The sequence below is a fragment of the Astatotilapia calliptera genome, chromosome 7 (genome assembly GCF_900246225.1).
Source record: "Astatotilapia calliptera chromosome 7, fAstCal1.2, whole genome shotgun sequence".
Lineage (NCBI taxonomy): Eukaryota > Metazoa > Chordata > Actinopteri > Cichliformes > Cichlidae > Astatotilapia > Astatotilapia calliptera.
The window spans coordinates 62,205,780-62,229,750 of NC_039308.1; the positions used below are offsets into that span (position 1 = coordinate 62,205,780).

Genomic DNA, 23,971 nt, shown 5'->3' on the forward strand with positions numbered 1-23,971 from the left:
ATTCATTCCATTGTGTACTTCATGAAGCAAATATAAGGTGCTTTTTCAATGTACCCGAATCTGTCTATGGAATATATTTGTCATAAAGACTTTTACACCGTGTGAAAGGATAAGAATAACCAGTCTCATAAACTTCACCACACCAACCTTTCCTTTAATAAAAATGTCATGATTTTTCTCTTTCAATAAAATATGTACATCTCTGGAGTCACTTGAATTGATATAATAATTCAGTACATTACAACATATATACATAACAGAGGTTACAGTCTAAACCATTAACAGTCAAATACTCAGATGAATGATTTTCTTATCAGTTTCAAGTGTTTAATCTCAGGTTGAAAGACCTGAACACTAAAGTCTTCAGATAAAGGACCGATGCATCAGCACATCTAATGTGCTAGCACCCCCTTCAGTTTGAGCACTGTGATGTCCAGTGTTGGTTCTGCGTTTAGTAGGAAAATGCCCTTGTGCATAAAAATAGATTAGACAGAATGAATTCACTAAAATAGAGATTAAGCAGAGGAGAGGACTGTAAGATGTTTATTTCATATTGCTCTCAATCCAGTCTTTAAAGCTGGCTACATGTGTGTAGACTGTGTAGAGGTCAGGATCACACTCCCCTTGGTCATAGCCAAAGCTCACCAGTCCCAGGAGTCTCCACAGCCTTTTGCTCTCCCCTTGCGCCTGTGTATAACCAGGCTTTCGGTTATCATTGACTTGATTCTCAGAGAGGGCAGGGAGGACAAGAATTCCCCCAGTGTCAGAGGGACATATGTTAGATGGTCCATAGTCAGGCTTTTGGCTGGCACACAGCATATTGTCTGTTACACTGACTGGCACACCATTACGAGCATATTGCTGCTCACATGGGACTACATCAGCAAGGTGAACGAGCCCAACCCTAGCCTTCTCATCAGGGCCTAAACTTGACTCGGGCATTGGAGACCAGCCCGTCACAAGTCCTTGAGTTGATGTCAAATCTTCTTCCTGGTTTTCTGACAGGCACAGAGGCAGGACTTTTTCTCCAATCCTTGCCTTGTCCAGTAATTTGATCACAGCAATGTCAGAGTCAAGAATATTGGGGTCATAGTTTGGATGAATAACAATGGAGGCCACCTGAAAGGAGAAAAGACATGCTTAGTTTTATCAAAAGGGATTGTGTGAATAACAAGACTTCCAAGTGCTTACCCGCAGGTGTTGAACACCTTTGGTTTCCCTGTCATCATCACGATAGTGCTTCCCCACAACCACCTTTATTGTGGCAGTGTCCAGGGGAAAAACCTTGCCCAGATCTGTCACACAGTGAGCAGCTACGACCAGAACCCTTTGGTTAACCAGAGCTGCACTGCAGACCAGCTGCCAGTGAAAAGCCTGATTGTGTTTGCCAGTTCCTGCTCCACCATCCTTCTTCAGGGACCCTGTCTGGCTGTCTGCCTTGGTCACCTTGGTCTCTGTACCCTTGGTGGAGCGGCGGTAGATGGCAGCCAGCCAAGGCCAGTGAGCCTCTTCTGGCCTCTCTGTGTCAAAGGTTGGATGCTTCCCACACACTGCCAAAGAGGATGAGAGGTGAGACCATTATCAACGGGACAGCAGGAAAAACAAGACAGGAGAAATTGAAATTGCACTGAGGTTAAGTCAACATTTTGAGCTGTGGGACTGCTTTTATTTAAAGTAGTAGCATTGATGGAGCAGAATATAAAACACTTAAGGGTTACAGAGCCATGTGAAATGTGACTCCCTGAAAGAAGAAGTGAGAAAACGTCATCTTTAAGTACACAATTTGCACATAACATAGAATGGTACCTTGTCTGTATACACTTAAACACTAAACACTAATACCAATTCACCAGAATTACAAAATCAGACCAAAGAAGCAGACTATTCAAGGATTTTATTCATTGATCTGGTGTTGTTTCTTAGCTCAGTACCATATAGCACCATATAAAAATGAACCTTCCTCCAGTATTTATTGATGTGTTTTATTTAACAGTGCTCACAACATTGCTTTTTTTCACATTAGTAATAAGGAAAGTTGTTTTAAAAAAGGGCAGTCCATTTTGTGATTGTTACCGTACAAATCTCATATCCCATAGAGAGGGAATTCAATTTAAGAATGCAGTAAAGAAAATAAAGAGTAATAATCTTGAATAGTAAGATAATAAGTTGTTTATATAGGCGTATATTCACTATATTCAGTATTTAATTAACAGCTAGAAATATTAACAACTTTAATAATGCATGATACATATATATATATTTAATATAACCAGCTCATCTTCACTGTTGAATATGATGAAATAATAATGTGTAGATAGCAACATTACATCAGCTGTGTTTTAACTTTGCTGTTATAGTCTTTTCCACTCTAACTGTTTATGGAAACAAGAGGCATTAGTGCTACATCTGACGTCTTTTATTGAAAATTCTGTCATTGCACCGATGTCACAGCTGTGCTGTACATACCAGCTTATGAATTTGAGCTTAGCTTCTTAGCAAGCTTTCACTGAGGAGTAAAAAGGCTGTGCAAAAATGCTTTCATCAATGTCAGCAATTAGAGACAAGAATGCTTTTAGAAAGTGCTTTTGTATATGATCATCAAATATTACTTCATTATATAAATTGCCATCAAAACGCTATGTCTAAGTTACCACATCATCATTTTTTATGTCTGCACAGGATTGTTATGTGGGTGTAAATCACTGTATTAAAAATGTCTGACAACTAGTGGTCCTCTGCTGCCCTCACCTGGTGAACAGGAGACATGGCGCCCGCTCCATTTCCCTGTCTTCAAGCAAGTCCGACGTGGACTGCCAAAGTGGTGGTAGTACTGAGATGCACACTCATATTCTATATGTGTGTAAAGATGATGGAAACCCTGGGGCAACTGCGAAAGCACCAGGGGGGCTTTAGTGGGACTGTGCAACTGTGGCTGCTGGCCCATGACTGAGGAGTAGAGCTTGTGCACGGGTGTCTTTCTGAGGGGGAAAATATGCCAAAGGTATGTAGTAAATGCATTATATGAGTCCTTAATATTAATTCTTCAGCTAAATGGCATACATACCTACACAATACTATATATTTCTGGTTGTCAGTTATTCTATATAAGATGATGTTTTAATAATCATACCTGGATGGTACCTGAGGGGGCAGAACTTTTTGTTTCACCAGCTCTGAGACTTTGGGCTCACGACATGCTGCAAATAAACAAATATGTTTAAAAAACCCATTCATATGAAATATGCACAAAAAATTCGGAAAAGTGACACTACATGCAAGCCAACCGGCTGCTGGTTGCAGTATTTTTTCTGCTAAAGATGCATGTGGAATCTATCTGTATATGTAACACTTAGCCAAAAATAAAATAGGAGCTTTTCCCACAACGTTAAACCATCTTCTTAGAAATTCATTTCTAAATGCTTTTCACCTAAAAGCCTTTAAATTGTATTAATAGAGGCATGTTTTGCATGCTGTTTCACATGGCCTACTTTGGCTGTGCTTGTTTCTTTAATTTATTCATTAAAGCTGTGCCAGTGGACAGTTTCTCCACTTACCTCTTGGCAAAGAGCTACAGGGCACCCAGGCCAAAATCTATTAAGAACTAATTAATATTTACAGCTCTAGCCCTGATGGATCATTTTACTGCCAGAACCCTTTCATTAATAACATTTAGCATTAGCGTTTATTCAGCATTTTCAGATTATTGACATACAAGCCTGTATATCTACAACTTTAATAGACTGATATAACATCCACAACCATCTATTAACTGTTCATTTTGTTCTCAAACACTACAGTGTCCTCTAATGCTTCAATATGTCTGAAACCTACACACCAGTCCAGTAAAAAAAGAAAGAAAAAATGCTGTTTGTATATGCTTAAAAAAATTTTTTTCACAAATCTCCAAACAACAAAATCTTAATAATTAATTCCATAAAAAGGCAAAGCAGGCACTGGTACCTCTGACACAGAGGGGCTGTTTGCCACTCCATGTGCCATCCGGCTGGCATGTGCGTCGGTCATCACCACTGAGCGCATAAGATTGATTGCACTTGAACTCTACTGTTTCAGGCTCCAAACCTGGCACCACCTGGTGGTAGCCATGGTAAAGGCGAGGTAGAGTTGGGCAGCTTTTTTCTGGACAACAGAGAGTGGGTGAGAGTGAAGGCCAAATAAAAGCAGATAATCATTCACTCAATTATTCATAGTGTCGTCATTGGTTCTCTTACCGGTGAAGCTTTGGTTGTCTTCTCGCTCCCTTTCTTTCTCTTTTTCTTTCTTCTCTCTTTCCACCTCCTTTGTTTTCTCAGTTGAATCCTTCTCCTTTTCATCCTTCGCAGTTGTTGATTTTTCCTTCGGTTTCCCACTTTCGGCTCTGTACAGGGTGATGTTGACACGAGTTGGAATTATTTTCCTCCCTGGCGGTAGAGACCCTATGGTATTATTTTCTTTACTTGTGCTCTCGGTATCATGTGAAACAGTGTTGTTCTTTGTCATTTCCAGTTCAGGCATTTCCACTGTGTTTTCACCCTCAGATATGACCGTCCTGAGCTTGGTGTCATTGGGGCCCACTTTGTCAGGATCTCTTTTCCCATTCACCTGTTTTTCTTTTCTTTCACTTTCTTCCTGTCCTTTGTCTTTTGTCACAGGGACCTCTGTAACATCTGTCTTTCCCTTGTCAAAGTTTGTGTCTTCTTTTTTTTCAGGTTGTTTTGGTTCTTTCTCTTCAACCATGTAATCTAGGCTGTTATCTGGGCTTTCGCTAGTCACTTTATCTTCCCCACCTCCAGATGGCTTCTCTGGGCCAGTATTTCTCTCATCTACCTCTCCTTCATTCCTGCCCTCAACCACAGTTTTCCCAGGAGTGGTCCCATTATATTTATCTTCCCCGTCGACTGCTGTTGTGTTCTCCTGCTCAGTGTTTACATCTTTTCCGGCAACACTTTCGTTTTCGCTAGTTGTGTTCTCTTCTTCTTTCTCTTTAGTTTTACTTTTATCTTTGTTACTGTAAATATCTGTCTCTTTGCCCTTTTCTTTTACTTTGTCCTTTTCTGCTTCATTAAGAGTGTTATTCACTGTGAAGAAAAACATAAAAGAGATTATTAAGAGCTCATAGTCATAGCTATTCATTGTACATTGGCCTGTACAATGAATAGCTCTAAGGCATTGAGTCATTTTCTCTCATCTATTAACAGCTTACTATTAAAAAACCCCCAAAATGACTCATCCATCTCCAGTCTACAGTTATTAAGACATATTTTCCAACCTTTAATGCAAACAGGAGAAGTCCCACTCCAGGTGTTATTGGGGAGGCAGGTTCTCTGAGAGCCCCCACTGAGTTCATATGGCTGGTGGCACAAGTACTGTAAGGCGATGAGAACATCATTGGGCCCATAAACCAAGAAGTGGTCCCCATTGGCTGGCTTGGGTGGCAGAGCACAGACTCTTTCCACTGGAACTGAAGGAAGAAAGGAAAAAAAATCATATTTATTTTCCATGAGCTAAACCATTTTTGAGGCAATATGTATGGCATCCAGATGCAAGCTAAAGACACGCATACTGTATGACTTTCCCAGATATGAAATTGTAATTATTTTGAAGAGGGAAAAAACCTATTTGTATTATTATCCTACCACAGTCTGGAGCAGGCGCACTCCATGTTCCGTCACTCAGGCAGATGGCATGACGAAACCCCTTCAGCTCAAACCCAGGGTCACAACGAAAAGTGATGCGTGCACCAGAGTGATGAAACAGACCCTCTGTAGATCCGTGGGTGGGCACCGGAGGCCTGCGGCAGCCCACCACTGACGAGAAATACAGACATGTGGGGTTTATTTATATACACACAAAGTTTCCCTTTTTCCGAACTAAATGTCCAGTCATCAAAATTACAACGCATAGGAGGCATCTCAAACATACCTCAACAATCAGTTGAGACCCCACAAACAGTTTCAGCAAGTTCTTTCTTTTCCTATCTATTTACAGGTCAGACAGGTAGTCCATAAAGCAAAGACTCGATTTTTCTAATTCAAAAGTTTCCTGAGATTTAAAAGCACTGCCTGCTACCTCAGAGACTCATTAATAAATAATTTCACTCATCATCGCAAAGTGCGAACAGTTAACAGCATGACTTTAACACATGGCTTGTAAATAAGGAAGAAATAGATGCAATAAAAGCCCTTTTAGTCAAAATGTTCAATTTTCCACTGCCGTAAAAGAGATTTTTAGGAAGTCGGATAGTAGAGACTGGTAATGTGTTTATGGAATACTGTGTGCAACTGTCCCATGGAAGAACCTCTTGCAAAAATAAAACAGTCTGGGGAAAACTCTTCTGCATGTGCACTGTAATCCTTAATCATTAAGCACAGCTGCACATATGCACACAAATGTTGTGATAAAGGCCTGCGAATGGGTTCGCAAAGCATGTGTTAAGACAACAGTTATCATATCTCTATGAGGCTGTCTTGGGAGATTTGTTATGTTGTTGACTTTAAGTGGGATCAGATCCATGAAAGGCACTGTCTGTGGTTTTTAAGCTCCAAACCAAAGAACCCTCCCTATAATCTTTATAACTGAACGGCATTTCCAACCTTCAGTCTTTTAGGGGATAAGGAATGCGCTTGGCAAACCAAAAGTAGAGAAATAAACTGTAGCTGACCTCTTTTGAATATGTATAAAAAACCATGAAGTGCCCAGAGGTGCCGTGTGCATTGTTGCTCTTTTCCCATGTCTTTTATATAGGAATGTTTTCAAAGACAAATCAAAATAAATGTGGAGTCATTAGAGTGGAATGCTAACATATTACACATCACAACATGTACTGTAAGTAAATCATCGTTTCTTTCACAAGTTCTCTGGAAAGTGAGTTACTTACTGCATACTGAAACTGATTATTGTCAAAGATAAATTCAACTGACGCTGAGAGGGAAAAGAAAAAGAAGAGAAAGCATTTCCTGTTTTTTATGATAAAGTGTCACACTGTCTCGTACCAAATGAGTTTTTAGCTTTCGACAGATGACAGGGTGATTACAGAAGGCATAAAATATGGCTAAGGTCAGGTTCATATTTGAAATTCTCCATCTGACTCAGGCAGAAATACAGACTACATTATCACCACAAAATGTAAGGCATTAACGTTGCTGCAGCTCTTTTCCATTCAAATTAACAGCTGAGGATTCCTCGTGAGAATACAGATGAATGCACGCTGTGTGAAATCAAACAGCCTTTTTTTTTTTTTTTAATGGGTGTCTCCTCCAGTGGAAAATACTCTCTGTTGTTATATAAGTCGAATTGTTTCACCATTAGTTTTATGGACTTGAATGTAGCCCTGAAAAACAACACCAAAGGAAAAAATGTGGAATTCACCAAGTCTGCTTTTGCAGAATCTTAAAAGAGGTGTATTGAATACAAAAACACACCAGACATCTATAACTAAAAGACCTTGTAGTGCCTTGTAGGCAAACTTAAGGTTTGGTAACTTAGGTGGTATAAAGTGGCAGTACAGTAACAAAATGTCTTGACAATAACCACTCGACAAAACCTATTCTGTGTTTCTTCTCCTTGTCCACTTCCTCTTGCTGCCTTCTTTCCTCAGTTAGTTTCTTGTCATTTACCCTATTTATCTGTCAACAGAAGAAAATTGCTTAATTTTGCACATCTATATGTGTTAGGTGGCCATTTGGGTTTTGCTGTTTCTTCCAGTGAAACTTGAAATCAACACATATGAACACAGACAGTCCTGACCGTATGACTGTAGCAGGCAGCTGGCCTGATCTCAGTCCAGACCACAAACCTCTCCCTTGTGAAAATGAATCACTGCCTGCTTTGGGGCAGCAACAACAGTAAAGAAAAGCCTCAGGGAAGAAATCAATTCTCTGTAAATTTGTTGTGACTAGGCGTGCCGATTTTCAGATGAAAATTACTGAAATAATTTAGGGATTTTGTAAGCCTCAGTACATTAAGACGCATGTCTTTCCAATGCCTCATAAGATGGAAAATAGACTGGTTTAGTCTTTCCTGTGATTAAAACATGCATGGATTTTATTTTAATTTCCAACTTTAATATATTTTCTCCAAAATATCAGTATTTTGCTCACCAAAGTCCCCTATTATGTTACAGACTCACCATTTTCACACCTCTTGCCTGTGTAGCCAGCCAGACAGGCACAGTGGTAAGAGTAAGAACTGTCTAGGATACATGTCCCATCATGCAGGCAAGGGGAAGAGCTGCAAGCTGTGAACATACAGACAACATTAGGGTACAAACAGAAAGACTGTCTTTATCAAAATAAAAACATAGAAAGCTGAAATGTGTGGCTGCAGACGTCAGGCTACATCCAGGAATCATACTCAAAGCTGAAATAATTAAAACTTCATTTCCAAAGCCCACTGTTTACTTTTACTACATCTGGCTTAGGCATTGGTAACATGTGTGTGTGTCTGTTTTTGAGTTCTAGACCTTGAGAACGAGGGCATTTCTGTGAAGTGAGGGCATTTTGGTTTGTAAACAGGCTGTTAACAGACTCAACACCCATGACAAAGTCTTTTGCCAGAAAATGTAGGTGCTAGTCATGCACTATTAGGAGCTTTTATTAGGTACTGGACACTAAATACCATGGAAACGTCTTTCTTGTTTGTATTTGTTGTGATTCCAAAGAACCCCATTGTTCATGAAGGGTTTATAAACAACTTCTTATCTATTCCCTATACAAAAGCAAAGATTCCAGGTCAATCTAAATATCAAGATTTTGTTTTAGGTTTAAAGAAAATAGTTTTCTTTCATGACGACTCATTTAAGAGGGCTTAAGATTTGCAGCTGGGAAGTATGGTACATTGGCAAGGGTACTTTAAAGCAAAGGAGAAAAGCACTGTTCTTATAGTAGAAGAGATATTACTTTGTTATGTAACCTACCTGAGTTCTCTTGGAAAGTGGCAAAGAATCCATCAAAATTCTTGTAACCATCAGACACAAAGAGAACATGCAAACTGTTGCCAGAGCTGTGAACTGGTGCAGGTCTGTTATTCCCACAGTATCTACCGATAACACGCGAGTGGATACTGTCTCCATCTCGGACTTCCACATAGTCATAATGACAAGAATGGTGAAACTCCAGACTCAGCATCATGAACCTGCAAATACAAGAATCGTGGCAGATTGAAATGGCAGAGAGTAGAACAAATGACCCAAGGCTATCCAACCATCTATTCTCTACTGCGTATCCAATCAAGGGTCGGGATTTGCTTCAACATTAGACTTAAAATTTGGTATTCATTATTTTTGTCTTGATGCTATTTGTGTCCACATGATGCTGATGATGTGAATAAAGTTAACAAAATAATTACAGTTCTTAATGGTTTTCCTTTCCATCTCACTGAATCTTATATTTACAAGGTAGCACAGCATTTAGAAAGCTAGATTTCTGAACTGTTTTTGTTTTGTTTTTTGTTGTCAGATGCAGCTAAGTCAGATTAAAAAGCTTTGTTGTAGCCAGTGTTGGATTTAACGTTTTCCAAAGTAACACATTACTGTGTTTTACATTTAACTTTTCATAAATACAGTAATTTAACGCATTGCTGTACTGAATTCAGTAATCACATTACAGTTACAAATCTTGCTACTTGTGTTACAATCTTGTGTGAAAAATCTTCTTCAGTTATTTGCATGCCCGGCAGATAGAAAGAAGAAAAATCAACCAAACATGCTTTTTTCTCCCTGCACATTTTTGCTACAGTCAGCTGATATCAGGACCAGAGTGCAACAAAAATAAAGTGCAAACCACATCCAGGGCAGAAGCAACTGCATTGTACTGCTAACAGAACTTCAGCTCTTTGCGAGCTTCTGTACAGACAGCATGCTAACACAAAGCTAGTCAAGAACCCAGACTGATGATAAAGCTGAGTGCGTGCTGACCCCAGCCCAGCAGCCAGAGCCTGAACTTCAATAGGCAGCAGAGGCAGCAATGAGCTCACAGCCTACATTTCTTCCTGTTCATTTTTATACAGTAGAATCACTGTGGCATTTGCTTTGAATTATCTTTAGGCTAGTTTTAAAATTTATTTTTGTGTTTTCATCTTTGTGTTCATGCATAATAACTAAAAAAAGATTTTAAAGTAAAGGGATCACTAGAGGTCATGTCGGATACAGGCAAAAGCAAATCAAATGAGATGCCTATTATTAACTTTGTGGTTTGGGTGAGCCTTGAAACCTCTAAAGAATGTTTGAAATAGTAAAGTTCAGTGTATTGTGAATGCTCATTATTTGCATATATCAGTGCCATTTCATTATTGTAATAGGCAGGATGTATTGCTAATAAACAGTGTAACCCATTCCATTTCAAATCAACATACTGTTTTGTTTGTTTGTTTTTTTCAGAGAGGAAATTACTAAGTTGGTCAGGCAGAAACACATTTTCCAACAGTCGGTTTAAAAATAGAAACGCACTTTGGTTAAAGTTATTAAAATGTGACAATGGCTGCACTTATATTGCCCTTCAAGAAGGATTTGGCCCTTCTCTTTAGTTTGTCACATGCATCATGGCTGTAAATTTTAATGAAGCACTTCATACATAGCTTTAAAAAAAATCCTTGCAATCATTAAGTCTCTTTCACACACACTTCAAGCCCAGACATCAGGAACTGCGTGCTCGGTCTGAACCTAGCTGTATGGAGCTTTTGTTCTTCTAAAAACCTGCACAAACACTTGCCCATAAAATCTGTATGTGTAATGGAGAAAATAACAGAAATAGAAATTTATCACAGGACTGAGAGGCCATAATCTTACCAAAAAAAATGGTGTTATGGTTTCCAAACCTCCAAACTCTTTGCCATCAATCCTCAACATACATCTTCCAGCTGAGTGGAAATTTGACTTAACCAGGCCAGTTGATAATATTTACTGCAGATGGACAATGAAGATAACTGAGGATTGAGAGCCAATCAGACTTGACTTGACAGACTCAAAGCTTTTCTGTATTTATAATCAATGGTTAAATTGATATTAATTATTTTTTTTACAAGCTGGTGTGCAACAGTAGGATGGTTTTCCAAGGACTTTCAGGTAGGAAGCACTTCACTACTGTTGACAATCTGAAAATTATTCATAATAACTGGGTCATTGTTTTTTGTTTTGTTGTTTGCTATTTAACACCTTTGCTTTTGAGCCCTTAAATTTATTATTGTAGCACTGCTGCAGGCTGTCTCTAGGAAGGGTAATTATGACCCACCAACAATCATCAATTCTAAAGAATTTCATTTAAAATGTATTACTGTGCTTGGCACTAATGTTGGCACATCATACAAATTTTAACTGCTTAAAATCAACATATTAGCATCTTCACGATAAAAATGTCACTATATTTATCAGATACAGTATTTATGGAAGTGAAGCTAAAACCAGGGCCACCGGTGGATTTACAGGTCATTATTTCAGATGAATAAGACTGCCATCACAAAATATAATCACAACCTATCTGAAAAAGTCTCGAGCCACCCTTTAAGTGGCTAGAAAAATGGAAAATAGGTGCTGCAATTTATTGAAATTTGTACAAGCGTATAAGGAAATACAGTGTATAAGGCAAAAACAATGAGAGTAGTTCTCCAGGCTTCTTGAAAGACACTTGAAAGCTTTTATTTTATTCATATATTTTTTTTTGATGTTGGCTACCTTTCTCTGTCAAGATGATCACATTGCAGCAATAAAATTGAGGTCTGGGCCAATCTGTGACTAATAGTGTTTCTTTGTGTTTTATCCAGGTATGATTTTACTGTATTGATTCTGTTTAGGAAAAATGCTCAAAACAATTGCCAGTCAGATGTTTTCCACATTCTGTTGCACGTGTCTGGTCTTTAGTGGATTTGTTCTTATCCCTTAAGACATGGACTTTCCAGATACTTTTCATCTGCTGCAGAGAGATTTCTTTTTAGGCCTGCCACTTCTTTTGCTGCCCTCCACTTGTCCAGTTTCCTCATTTTTTAGGACACACTGCATCATGCTGAGGTTTGCCAGGTTTTCTGTAAACATCTCATAGTTGATTCTCAATGAACCAACTTCTAAACCAACTATAGTTGGTTCAGAAGCTCTAGCTTATGACTGGAAAACTGTGTTATCTTTGACATTTTTCATATATTCAATTAAAATACAAAGAAGAGTAGCTTAAGGCTTTTGCATAGTTCTATAACAAAGGTACTACTAACTATTCTAAAATAACACAGAGGAAAATGAACACCAGTAACTACCTACAGAGGAAAGTATCTTAATATCTTACCTGAGTTCAATAGTAAATGGCCTGTCCACCTGTATGGTCCACTCACACCTAGCATTGTTGGGGTAGCTCTCCAGGACCAAGTGGCCCTGTCGTTTATGGATCACCCCTCCACACTCTGGAAAACACAGAAAGTTAATTTTGAAAATATTGATTTGGGCAGCTACTTCAGTTGCTTTAATTATTGTTTTGAAGAGCCACTTTCAAATGCTTTGCTTAGCATTAAGACAACAGTAATTGCATTTAGACTTTCAAAGTCACTGCAGAGAGCCTACAAGCAACATAAATAAGGATGATCACAACACACACACACACACAAGTTGAACAAAGGCATTCAGCAGCTTTGGAAGGTTTCTGCTTTTAATTAAATGTATGTTTGTTGTGCCCGCTGGTAGAATATTTGCATTTAAAAGCTAGACCCAGTGTCCAAAACTAACATCTTAAATAGTTCTATAGGATTCCTGACTTGTCATTTAGCTCCTTATGGAAAACCTCCTGGGCATGACTGCATTCCAAGTTGGCACAGCTTTCCCAAGATGGAGATAAATCAGCAGAGATGGAAAAACCACATAGTACGTGGTATTCATTTCACTTAAAGTAAAACAAATGATTTAGAGTGAAGCCGTAGGATCTGTTAATGGGAAGGATGAAAAAACTTACTCATGCAGTCTCCACCAGACCAGCCAGGTCGACATTCTGCGCAGTATTTGCCATTAATGAAGAAATCATCCCTGGGGCCCCATGTCCCATTGTTGCAGCGTTTACAGTTCTCAAATATGCTGCAACCTGAAAGACGAGAGCCAGAAACAAAACTACAGTAAAGTAGAAGATAAAGGTGGATAAATGAAAGCAAATAACATTAATTATCTCCCGAAGATGTGTTTGTATGTAAGAATAAAGAAGCCTTTATCTGAATGGCTTATGCTGTATTGTTGAATTTTAACAAACCCACCAACCCCTAAAATGTTCCCTTTGCATCAACTCTGCTGAACTCGTTAAGGTCCTCTTTCACTGCAATAGAATGTGAAAACATATCGCTGCTTCCTGAAATAGAAATGTGGAGAAAACCTGTTGAAACAGTTTTCTTTGAGGCTGGATTTTCACTTAAGAAGCTGTCCCGTCCATGGGGTTGTGAAGAGCAACATCTGACCCAAGCGGAGGCATGGATTTTAACAACGCACGGGCCGGGGATGTGCATGTGGAGATTTATGGTCGTACGCTGAGGTTGGAACACTTTTTGTGTGTGTTCAACAGTTAAAAAGTAATGTACAGGCATCCATTTAATTCTGAACAGCTGCTTTCTTCCCCATAAAGGAAAAACTCTGCATGCTTGAACTATGAAAAAAGGCATGACATACCTCTACAGGCAAATGGCATGTAAGGAAAAAAGAGGATTTGGAGCTGCAGCAAATGCAAACTCATCTATGTGAATAAAAAACAAAAGGCTCTAGTCTGATTTCATTCACAAATCAAAGCTTTGAGTGTGCTCATTCACTCCTGAATCCTGTCAGCTTTCAGAGGATTCTGCCAGTCAGTCAAGAGAAGAAGCCAGTGTGAAGCTAGCCTGGAAACAAATTATTTTACACACAAATACAGAAGTTCTTTTCAGTCTTTCTGTCACGCTGTCATGCTACAGTGCAAACAGCTGCACAGATGATAGATAGCACTTGGTCTTGCACAAACAACATGGCAGATACTCAAGATATTCACGAAGGTCGCTCCAACAGATGCATACTTATAAGGCAATGCTCGATGTTTTAACAGCTTCTTTCAGTGAAAAGAAATAATTCGAGATTTTATTAGATTCATAGTATTATTTAATCAGAATGACATTGGTTTTACCTGGGTGGATAATGCAGGGATCACACTCGTTGATGGCATTCCGGCAACAGGGTACTGCATAGCCTACTGGAGTCCCTTGGAGGGGACACTTACAGCGAATCACATCATACTCGCAGCATCCTCTGCACATAACATTCCACTCCGGACCTGGACAGTGGTTGTACAAGTGCCTGTAATCTAAAGAAGACGATATCTCAGCAAAAAGCAATTTGTTTGTGTAACCTTCATTTCATTAGCAGTGACGATGAGTCAAAATTAATAGTTCACCTTTTTGCAAAATGTGAGCAGAAAAGGGTTACTGGAAGGATTCAGTTTAGTGTTTATTTGAGCCACTGTCTCTCTAGTTATTTCCACTGTCACACGGTTTCTCGCTCCTTTTTAGGAAACCACAAAAGTCTCAGCAGTTTACCACCACTGTGTGTTATTACGTCAGACGACATGCCAAAATGGTTAAATCACTGTCATGGAAAACAATACCAAATCATTAATCAGAAAGTGATATATTAACTCCAGTGTAAACAACAGCCTTCCTCTTTGTAAAGTTTTTACCTAATAAATGTGACGTTTTATTGGACTGGAAAACACTGATTCAAAGACCTTTGAGTTAGAGCGGTTATGATTATGTAATAGTGGATTTAAATGCTGAAACAGACAAGTGGAAATTCTCTTGTGGCAGATGTGGAGAACAAACCAAAGCTGCACTTTAAACTTGGCACATTGTCACTACAACATTTTGTGCCCTCTCCCCAGCCTGCAGTCATAATAGCTTCTTTGCTCTCAATCACTGACTTTTTATTTATAAAGTGATAGCTGAACACTGGCTCTAATTGTTGTTTATATGTCAAACCGGGACTCTAATACACAGACCTAAGTGCACAGACACACAAAAGCAACTACAAGTGTTTAATCTCTCAGTGGCTGGCAGTCGAGAGGCAAGAAGCACAGATGTTTAGACTCATCTCTACTTTCTTTTCTCTAATGATATCATAAAATGTCGCTCTGTCCATCACCGGTCTGGCTTCCTCTCCAACTAGAAGAGATATGGCATACATGGTGATATTAATCAAACAGAAAGCAGGTTGGGCAGTGGAATCCCAGCGGACGTTTTTAAAGGACAGAGTTTCATCTTCATAAAGCCATTGCAGTTTTTTGACTCTTTTATGTTTTAGTATATGGGCTCAGCTGGATTTGTGTATTAGAAGTGAAAGGATGTTCAAAAGTCCTGAAAGAACATGGTCTTCTGAGGCCTACTTAAACTGCTACAGATCTAAAAACAAAGATAATAAAAATGTTTGGGCCACTGGGCTCATTTTCAATCAGTCCTTTGATTGTGTTACCACTCCAGCTACCAATAAAGCTTTCTTGAGGAAAGAATGCCAAGTTCCATCCCTTCAACACTGTCCTTGTAAATCAAAGCTGATGTTTATGCATGATCTTCTTTGTTTAACTTGGACTGTCACCCAGAGACAAAAAGAAAAAAATAGAAAAGGGGGAAAAAGAAAAAGTCTCCTTCTTTCCTCTCAGACTGACATGTTTGTGGATTTCTTTTGACCAAATGTGAGAACCACAAAATTCGATGGGTTTAACACTCATTAGGACAGTCACAAAGACATGTTTTTAGCCACAATAAGCAAACAACTTTATGATACTCTAATTGAAAACTGCTGTTTCATAAGAATGTTTTCAAAAAGGTATTGCGCATGTTTTATTGGGTAGCTTTTGCTCAAACGCCCTTAAAAAGAATCCAAATTGTTTCTTTCATTTACTGCATGCTTGTTGTTGTTTTTTAACAAAAACTGGAACGAATCACCTTTTTCGATACAAAAGTTCATCCTTTTTTTTTACTGCATAAGAAGGAGAACCCTCTAATTCCTGTGAACTATGGTTGTTTAAATCAGCGGAGATCCCCAGACACTTGATCAAAACAACTGAAAAGATCCGCAATGTGATTGGTTGTGTTGTTTATGTAGCCTTCTGTGAAAATAAATGGCTATGTTAGAAGTATCTGTAACCTTCTGCATTCAGTAGCCAATGGCTCACAGCTGTTGCTACTGCATAACACGACTCCATCCAAGCTATAAGTAACTATATTTCAAGAATCACTTCAGTTATGATTACAATATGACCCAGACCACAAAATTCATACACTGGGATTTGTCAAAGTTTAATGCCTGCCATGTGTAGATTAAGAGTTGCTGACACTATCACTCCCTCTTACAGGACAGCTTTTCTGCTTTCATGTTAAGGACAGTGGCCAAAAAGACCATGAAATCTGATTCACAGGACATAAACATAAAAGACACAGAAGCACTTATGAGTGGTCTTGGTAATGTCATTACATGGATCACTGCCATTTGTCTTGCCTTTGATATACTGTAGAAACGTCCGTCATCTGCCCTTAGCGCACTTTCACAAGAATACAATCATTTACAGTGGAATACAACAAAAATATTTTTTTATTTCTTCAGCCAAGTCTGGAAAACATTACTCCCTCTCACCTCAGCAGTCCAGTGACATCACTGTGCATGCATTTATGACAGGATCGGTTCCCAGATTTCCATAAGCTGTGTTCTTTCTGTGCCTACTTGAGGAAACTAAACTCGGGCAGCCATGTTTTCAGTGTTTATACACTGTGACTGAATTCAGTTTGCTGACCTCCAGCTCTGTTGATAAGGCTGTTATGTTTTCACTGAACCATGACTCCGAGGAATCTCCCGCGGCGGTAGGACACATGCTGGAAAGCATCGATATTTTTCTGGACTGCTATGTCCTTTCTTTAAGATGCATTTAGCAAAGCTATTTTTTACATGGCTCTGAGATGAATTTGTTCATTTTAGCAGGGAACCAAAGACTCAAGAGTAAAAATTTAATGTGTTTTTTTTATTTTTTAACAGCAGTTTAGGAAGGTCTGAACAGGTTTGGAAGGGTTTTACTAATGTCTTCCATTGCATAATCCTGTCTCCTCTAGCTGTTTTACACAAACACAAGCAATGAATGTTGCAACATGCAAAGACCCCTATAATTAAACCCAAGACTGTGGTTATTTTATCTACCCCTTGTCTCTAATCACAAACTGTAGGTGATGACAGTAGTTGTCAGAGAGGGTAGGAAGGCTCAGAAGAAATCTATCTGAAAACAAGGTTTGCTTTTGTGTAATGCTTTAAGGCTGCCTTCCACAATTTTCATCCAGCGTGCCAAATATGTATTATGGTATTTTCGAACATTTCTACATTGTTACATATTTTCCCTGTGCATAACTAGCATTTTCTGTGACAGAAGATATGCAGACATAGAAAGACATTTTAATTTGTCTTTTCCATCCCATATGTTAGGCTCTTAAATGTACTCTCCAACATTTAGCGATGCTACAGAAATAAAAATAGTAATAGTTATAACAATAAACAGTCATAACTTTATGCGTCATATGGCACTTTCAAGTGCTTTGCATTTTCAAGGAAGCTGACTCTGCTGCTCACTGTATTTATGTGTATCCTTACAGTGACAGCAGTAAGATCAGGGGTAGAAAGCCTTCCTGTGACCTTGCGTCTGGACTTAATGCCCTGCTGGCATACTTACCTGAGGCTTATCCACAACAACCTGTGATTATTGCCACTTAGAAAATATATAACTGTGATGATATTGTTCAGTTTCATTCTATGTTTTATATTAAAAATATATTCACAGATTTTAAAATGCAGAACCAGCAAGACTGATGGCTCGCAAGTGACTCAGAAACCCCATCTGCTCTTAAACTATTCCATGGTTTTGGAAGCATTTTCCTTTGACTTGAGCTAAAAATAAAAGCATCTGCATTTGTTGCATTAAAAGCGTTTCTTGCAGCACTTTTTTATACTCTCGTTGACATGAACAAATTAATTGCTGCCTTCAGAGTTTCAGATAACTTATCCAATAAAGATTTAATCTGATCTCAAGACACTATCATAGATGCAACTGGGCACAATGCTAGCTGTGGAATTTAAGCCAATTACTGTCTATTTTTTTCCTTTGTTTACTACTCTGGAACTCTTATCAGCTTGAGTCTTGCTTCACTCTGTTTTCATTCTAAACCAAGCAGGACCACAATACAGACGGGACACCAGTTGGGAACTTCAGGATGAATCTGACATGCTTAGGAAAATCATTGCATAATAATATGGGTTAGTCACATCTGTTATACATGGTATATCTTTACTCTCATGTTTTGACAGATGTTTTTTTTAATAGAATAGTTTAACATTTGAGAAAATGTAAAGAAGATAGAATGTGCTGATTGTGTTTAAGGGTGACAGTATTAGAGTAAATAGTTAGTTTCCTCTTGACAAAATGGAGCTTATTTCACACGGTAATAACAGTTGTTTCTACAGCAGCTGTGAGTGTATGTGTATGTACAGTATTTGTGACTGTGTAATTCATTTCCTTACTGCCCACAGCAGCTGTCTTTTTTGTATTTTGAGGTTGGATGCATTAAGCTATCATGGAACAAGGAAACTCCCTGGGGAGCTCTGTGGTCGCTGTGACCTTGAATACATCCTGATCCTGGAGTGCTGATCCCAGTGGTCATTCTGGAAATAGCTTTGAATAAACTTTCCTATAATTGGAAACCACAACCCCAAAGAAATACACTATTATTCTATTATCAACAGTAGTTTTCTGAAAGTTCAAAGACATTTATAACTATACAGTTAGTCCTTTTTTTTTTTTACTGCAACTACAAAAAAAGATTTCACCATTACTTACCTAATCTAATTTAGCCCTCTCTGACAAGCCCCACTGCTTTTATTCTTTTATCCAGACAGCTGTGAAGGCATGCACAGGCAATACAGTTGTCAGGCAACCACTACCACACACACTGTATGGTACATGTGCAAAAAGGGTGGGTGTTGCTCATTTGCTCCCCAAACTTGCCCATCTCAGCCTGAGAAAGAACCACTTAATAGCCGACAGTGACACGTTTTGAACACGCACTTACGAATAGATGGATATTCTCCTTTTTCTAAATAGTTTTCTAAAATTGGACTCCTTGGGGTAGTTTTGTTGTAGTTTGACCTTTTCCAGCGTGATGTAATTGGTAGTTTGTAGCACAACTCGTGCACTATAGCCCAATCCTGTCATCAACTGTGGTGAATGGAGTCTGAGGTGTGCACATTTGTTTTAAGCATTTAACTATGAAACTTGAATCTGACATGTCACACTAATTTTCCAAAGCCAGAGGCCAGTGTTTTTCATCATGTAATTTGAAGTTTGTGCCATATCCCCCCCACCACACCCCCACCCCTACACACACACACACACACACACACTAATATGAGTTTTACAACTGCTTGCTTTCACCATTATGTCCTACTGCCCAGTACTCAGAAGCTCTTAAATGTTGTATGTTTTAGCTTAACACACAGTAAGGGGAGGGTGTTTGGTGGGCAGAAGATCCTAAACAGGAAGCCTTGCACAATTCAGAAACATTCAGAGGGAACGCCAAAACATGCGAAAATAAAAAATACACTCACGCACGCATGCGAGCATGAGTGTAAACAAACCACAAAGACAGGACTTGCATGCAAAAATCTTGAAATTATTTTAGGTTTCTCAGTAGAAAACATCTCTCATCAGCTGATTAGACACGATTATATAACAGGCCGTGCTGACAATGATTCAGCTGACTGACAACAACAAAGTTGGTAAATCAGTCAGTGGAAACTCTTTTAATCACTACAGCAGAATGCAGTTGCACTCTGCCAAGCCCTTTGCCACATTTACCAATATTACAAATTGAAGGGAGTGTTTTACTGCATGAGCCACGCAACGAAGAATCAAACAGAGGGCAGAGGTTTGGTTTCGGAGCCTTGGAGACGGCGTATGGTATACACATTACCACGGTCAGCATGATTGTCTCAAACATGACTCATGTCTTCCTGCAGCAGTTCAAGGGTAAACACGCAGAGTAAATCTCAGTCTCTAGGAGAACTCCCTCAGATAACACGTTAAAGGGAAGCTTTTGCACAAAGGAGAAAATGTTGGCAAGATTCAGCTGCTCTATTAGAACTGCAACAGTCTCCCTTCACCACAAGGAATGTGTGGCAACATGCAACTCTTGTTTTGTTTTGTTTTTATTTAGTAACAAAACAACAATCACAGTGAGAAGGAAAATATATGAAGACTCCTAGAGTTTCCCATTTTTTATGAGACAATAAACAAAGCCACACAGGACAGTGCCTTCCTCTGTATTTCATAACAAGAACTTTAAAAACAAACATTACACAAGCTGATCAGCTGTGTTTTTCTTTGCTTGCCTAAAAAAACGGTATAAATCACTGGGTTGCTCTCTGTCACTGTTCAACAAATGTTGCTGAGCGCCGCTGCACTCGGAAAGGAAGAGGGGATGGCAAGAGTGCTGATGCCGGCTTTTTAAGAACAAAGAGCCAAGAGGCTGCGCCAAACACAGAGATAGGAGAGGGAGTAAAACGGAAGAGTGGTGAAGGTAAATTAATTGCCATTCTTTACCGTAGGGCCAGGCTGTCCCTTGGGGCAAGGAGATGGAAATGAAGACAGAGATGAAGAGAAGCCAGTGCCCCTTCCCAAAGACAAAGATGGTGATCCAGGGGATTGTTTGGATACCCCCATAGGTTTTCCCCAGCTGCAATCTCCGTCCCGCAGAAAGCATGCTTCAGTCTGGAACTCTGTTTACTTTCTGAACTCAGCTGACATCACCTTCTCTCTGCCCTTCATTCCTCCCCCTCCCTCCATTCTTCTCTCTCTCTTTTTCTCTTAACTTTCTTTCTTCCTCAATTTCCCTCTCTCACTTCTCTTAGGCTTCAGGTTTCAGCCCAGCCTTGCAAGGAGTTCCACTACCAGTGGTCTCCTGAAAACTCCCCTCGCCGCACTTGGGAGATGACGTCACTGCTCATGAATGAAAGTGAGCGTGTTTTGCTCTTTCTGGTGGCATGAAATGTGACAAACAAAGTAGTGATCAGTTATGTGCTACAATTGATGTCAGCTTCACTCAGGCTCAGGCTTAAAAAATGTTGATGTCATTATTATCACACCTAAATAAATGGGAAAAACAGGGAGTGTGGGATTGTGAGTGTGAGGATGTGATTGAAGGGAAATTTCACTTCTGTGACACAATAATACCCTAAATATTCCAAACACAAGCATCCCATTTCTATGTTGTTTGGAATATTGGGCCCATATTAATACTGTTTTTGGGCAGGATAAATCTTGTTACACATTCCATACTTTAAACTTTCTGATTGTTGAAATTATTCGGAGTCTACTGTTCTTAGTTTCATGTGTTGTTTGGTTTTACATTCTCAGTTATTCCTAACATTTTGAGTTTTCAATTCTGATTATATTTTAGTACCATTTGCATTTGTTTCCTGAGTGTTTTCAGTCTTATCATGTGTCAGTTCCCCTAGTTTTAATTTATGCATCTACATTTCCTCTTTAGTGCTATTCTCACTCCTGGTTTTATTTTGATAGTCTTTTGTATCCCACCTCTTGTATTCAGTTTTACTTCCTCCAGTGTTTGATTGTATTAATTGCCTTCACCTGTGCTTGTTTGCCGAAGCTGTCTCCACTTCCATTGTTGCTTTTATTAAGGTTTGTGGACATTTGTTAATGTGCAGCTGTCTTAATGTCCCACCACAGCATTTTACACAGGTTGAGGTCTGGACTTTTTCTTACAGAAATTCTCCTCCAGATTTGCTGGTGTGTTTCTGTGGAATACAGAAGAGTTAATGGTCAACAAGGTTCCCTGGGCCTGTACTACCAATTCAGTGACACTCAGGTTATCTTTCTGTTATCAGGATTCACTTACCTTAACATTAGCAATCAGGAAAAACAATCACATCAAGCTCGTTACTAATGTGCTAAGTTGGCCCTGCGCATTCATATGAAATGGGTGGTGTTAGCAACGTCTAATGTCTGACAGTTTATACGACTCTTCTTCAACACAAAATTATACCTTTGAGTGCCACCTACTCCAACTACTGTCAGAGACATTGTTAGATGATGATAAAATTGAGATAAATAAAAAAGAGCAAAATGCGACAATGTTGCAAAAAGACACATTAATGCTACCGAGAATTAATAATCTGATTATTTAACGTACAGACCTGTTCAATAAACATTTTAATGAATTACTTATTTTATCACTGAGTGCCCTCTTGGCGCCGTTGTTTATTTCTGCGATGATTAGAGCTTTTAAATCTTTATTTTTGGATACATTTAAGCATCAAGGTTTACTATCCTCTGCAGTTTGAGAGTAAAGTTTAAATATAAAAACAGGTTTCAAAAATAGGCTTGGTGTACATACAAATTTGATATGAGGTATGCAAATACAGTATAGGTGCAGATACTTACAAAAGAGATCTTACAGGAATGGTGATGCTATTATCTGGAGAACTGAAGGTTATTTCCCATCTGGAACAGAGCCTACTCTGGAGCAGGTTAGGTTCACAGTATAATGACAATATACCTCAGTTAGAAGTGAACTGCCTTCTTCAGAGTTAACCCAAGTTACTTGGATGAGCCAGGCATCTCTACTTTTGTCTCATCTGGTTAAAGGACTTTGTCCCAGAAGTTTAGTGGTTTGTTCAAACTCAACTTTGTAAACTGAAGCCATGCTTGCATGTTCTTTTGAGAGACAAGAGGCTTCCTTCTGGCCACCCTTCCAAATAAAGCATACTTCTTCAGGCTTCTTCTAATTGCACTACAATGAACTTCAACATTTAACATAGTAATTGATGCCTGTGGAGTCTGAAATGTAGTTCTTGGGTTTTTTGCAGTTTCTGAGCTTTGCACGGTCTGACCTTGGGGTGAATTTGCCAGGAAATCTACTCCTGGTAAGACTGTAACATTGTGTTAACACACTTCAATGGTCCAGACCAGCAAACTGCCAAAACCTCTACTTTTACAGAGGTGGTCACACTTGCTGATGTTTAATTAATGGAGTGTATTTGATTAGCAAAACCTTGTTGTTACTTATTCTCTTGCTTCCTATAAAATCAGTAAGGTTGTAATTTGTTTTTTACAGGATTACTTAAATAAACTTTATTTAAATCAGGTTGCAAATACCCTTATTTGACACTTGAAAACAACAGAAAGGTAGCCAATGAAAACATTTTTTGTGTCTGTTTACCATTGCTTTTATTTTGTATCTATTTGGGTCTGCTGGGTGGGTGTGTTTATTTCTGCTGGATGTGACACTGGAATTAATTCATTTGTTGTTCTTTTCCCACATGGAAAGCTGCATGTGAGAGCCCTTGGGGAGCACAGATCAAACAACTCAGAGAAAGTGAATCAAATATCTCTGGCAGTTTCCTGAAACAGCAGGGCTTAAACCACAGAGTGCACACAAACTGTAGTCTATGTATTTCTTTGGTAGGAAAACTGAATAAAGACTGAAATGGAAATAGTTTGTGAAGAAAAAAGTATAACGGCAGTGGGATGAAGAGGGAAAAGTAGCAGAAGGAGGAAAGCAGGAGAAGAGAGTAAAAGGAAATGTATTTGCCTGAGTGCAGTTTCTATCCACCTTCCACCACCCCTCTTCTGTTTATCCAGATGCATAATAGTTTATTATGTGAAACCCAAGGCTTTGATTGTAGAGACCTACTACAGCTGCAGTCTTCTCTCTCTAGAGAGCACACACTAGATGTGGTATTTAAATTACTATTTTTTTACATAAAGAAAATAACTCAAGTCTAATACTGAATAATACTGATTCTGCAAATCATTATAACACTTTTGTGTGTTTAAGACTCACCCAGCAAGAGTTATGTTTGAAAGCTGTGTATTATTTTAGTTATAACTCTGTATTTTTGTAGTTTTTTGTTTTGTTTTTTAGAACAAACTATATATGGGTAGGTAACAGA

General features: G+C 38.9%; 1 protein-coding gene across 1 annotated transcript; it reads right to left on the bottom strand.

Moving 5' to 3' along the window:
- Window positions 1-128: 128 nt before the first annotated feature.
- pamr1b (peptidase domain containing associated with muscle regeneration 1b) lies at window positions 129-20,858 on the bottom strand. Its single transcript, XM_026176407.1, has 14 exons — window positions 20,601-20,858; window positions 14,103-14,279; window positions 12,921-13,046; window positions 12,264-12,378; window positions 8,912-9,129; window positions 8,126-8,233; window positions 5,634-5,804; window positions 5,267-5,458; window positions 4,230-5,075; window positions 3,961-4,137; window positions 3,131-3,197; window positions 2,749-2,978; window positions 1,192-1,550; window positions 129-1,119 (listed from the first exon to the last, which is right to left on the bottom strand). The coding sequence occupies exons 1-14, from the start codon at window positions 20,758-20,760 to the stop codon at window positions 544-546; spliced, it is 3,522 nt and encodes a 1,173-aa protein (XP_026032192.1). The 5' UTR covers window positions 20,761-20,858; the 3' UTR covers window positions 129-543.
- Between the last annotated feature and the right edge of the window lie 3,113 nt (window positions 20,859-23,971).

What these genes read in the sequence shown, in the direction of transcription:
- pamr1b (XM_026176407.1), bottom strand. Translation starts at nt 20,760, where the DNA reads ATGCTTTCTGCGGGACGGAGATTGCAGCTGGGGAAAACCTATGGGGGT. An exon ending in TGCGCCTGCTCCAGACTGTG is followed by an intron (nt 5,459 to 5,633) that starts GTAGGATAATAA and finishes TTCTTCCTTCAG; the next exon opens with TTCCAGTGGAAAGAGTCTGT. An exon ending in AGACAACCAAAGCTTCACCG is followed by an intron (nt 4,138 to 4,229) that starts GTAAGAGAACCA and finishes TCTGTTGTCCAG; the next exon opens with AAAAAAGCTGCCCAACTCTA.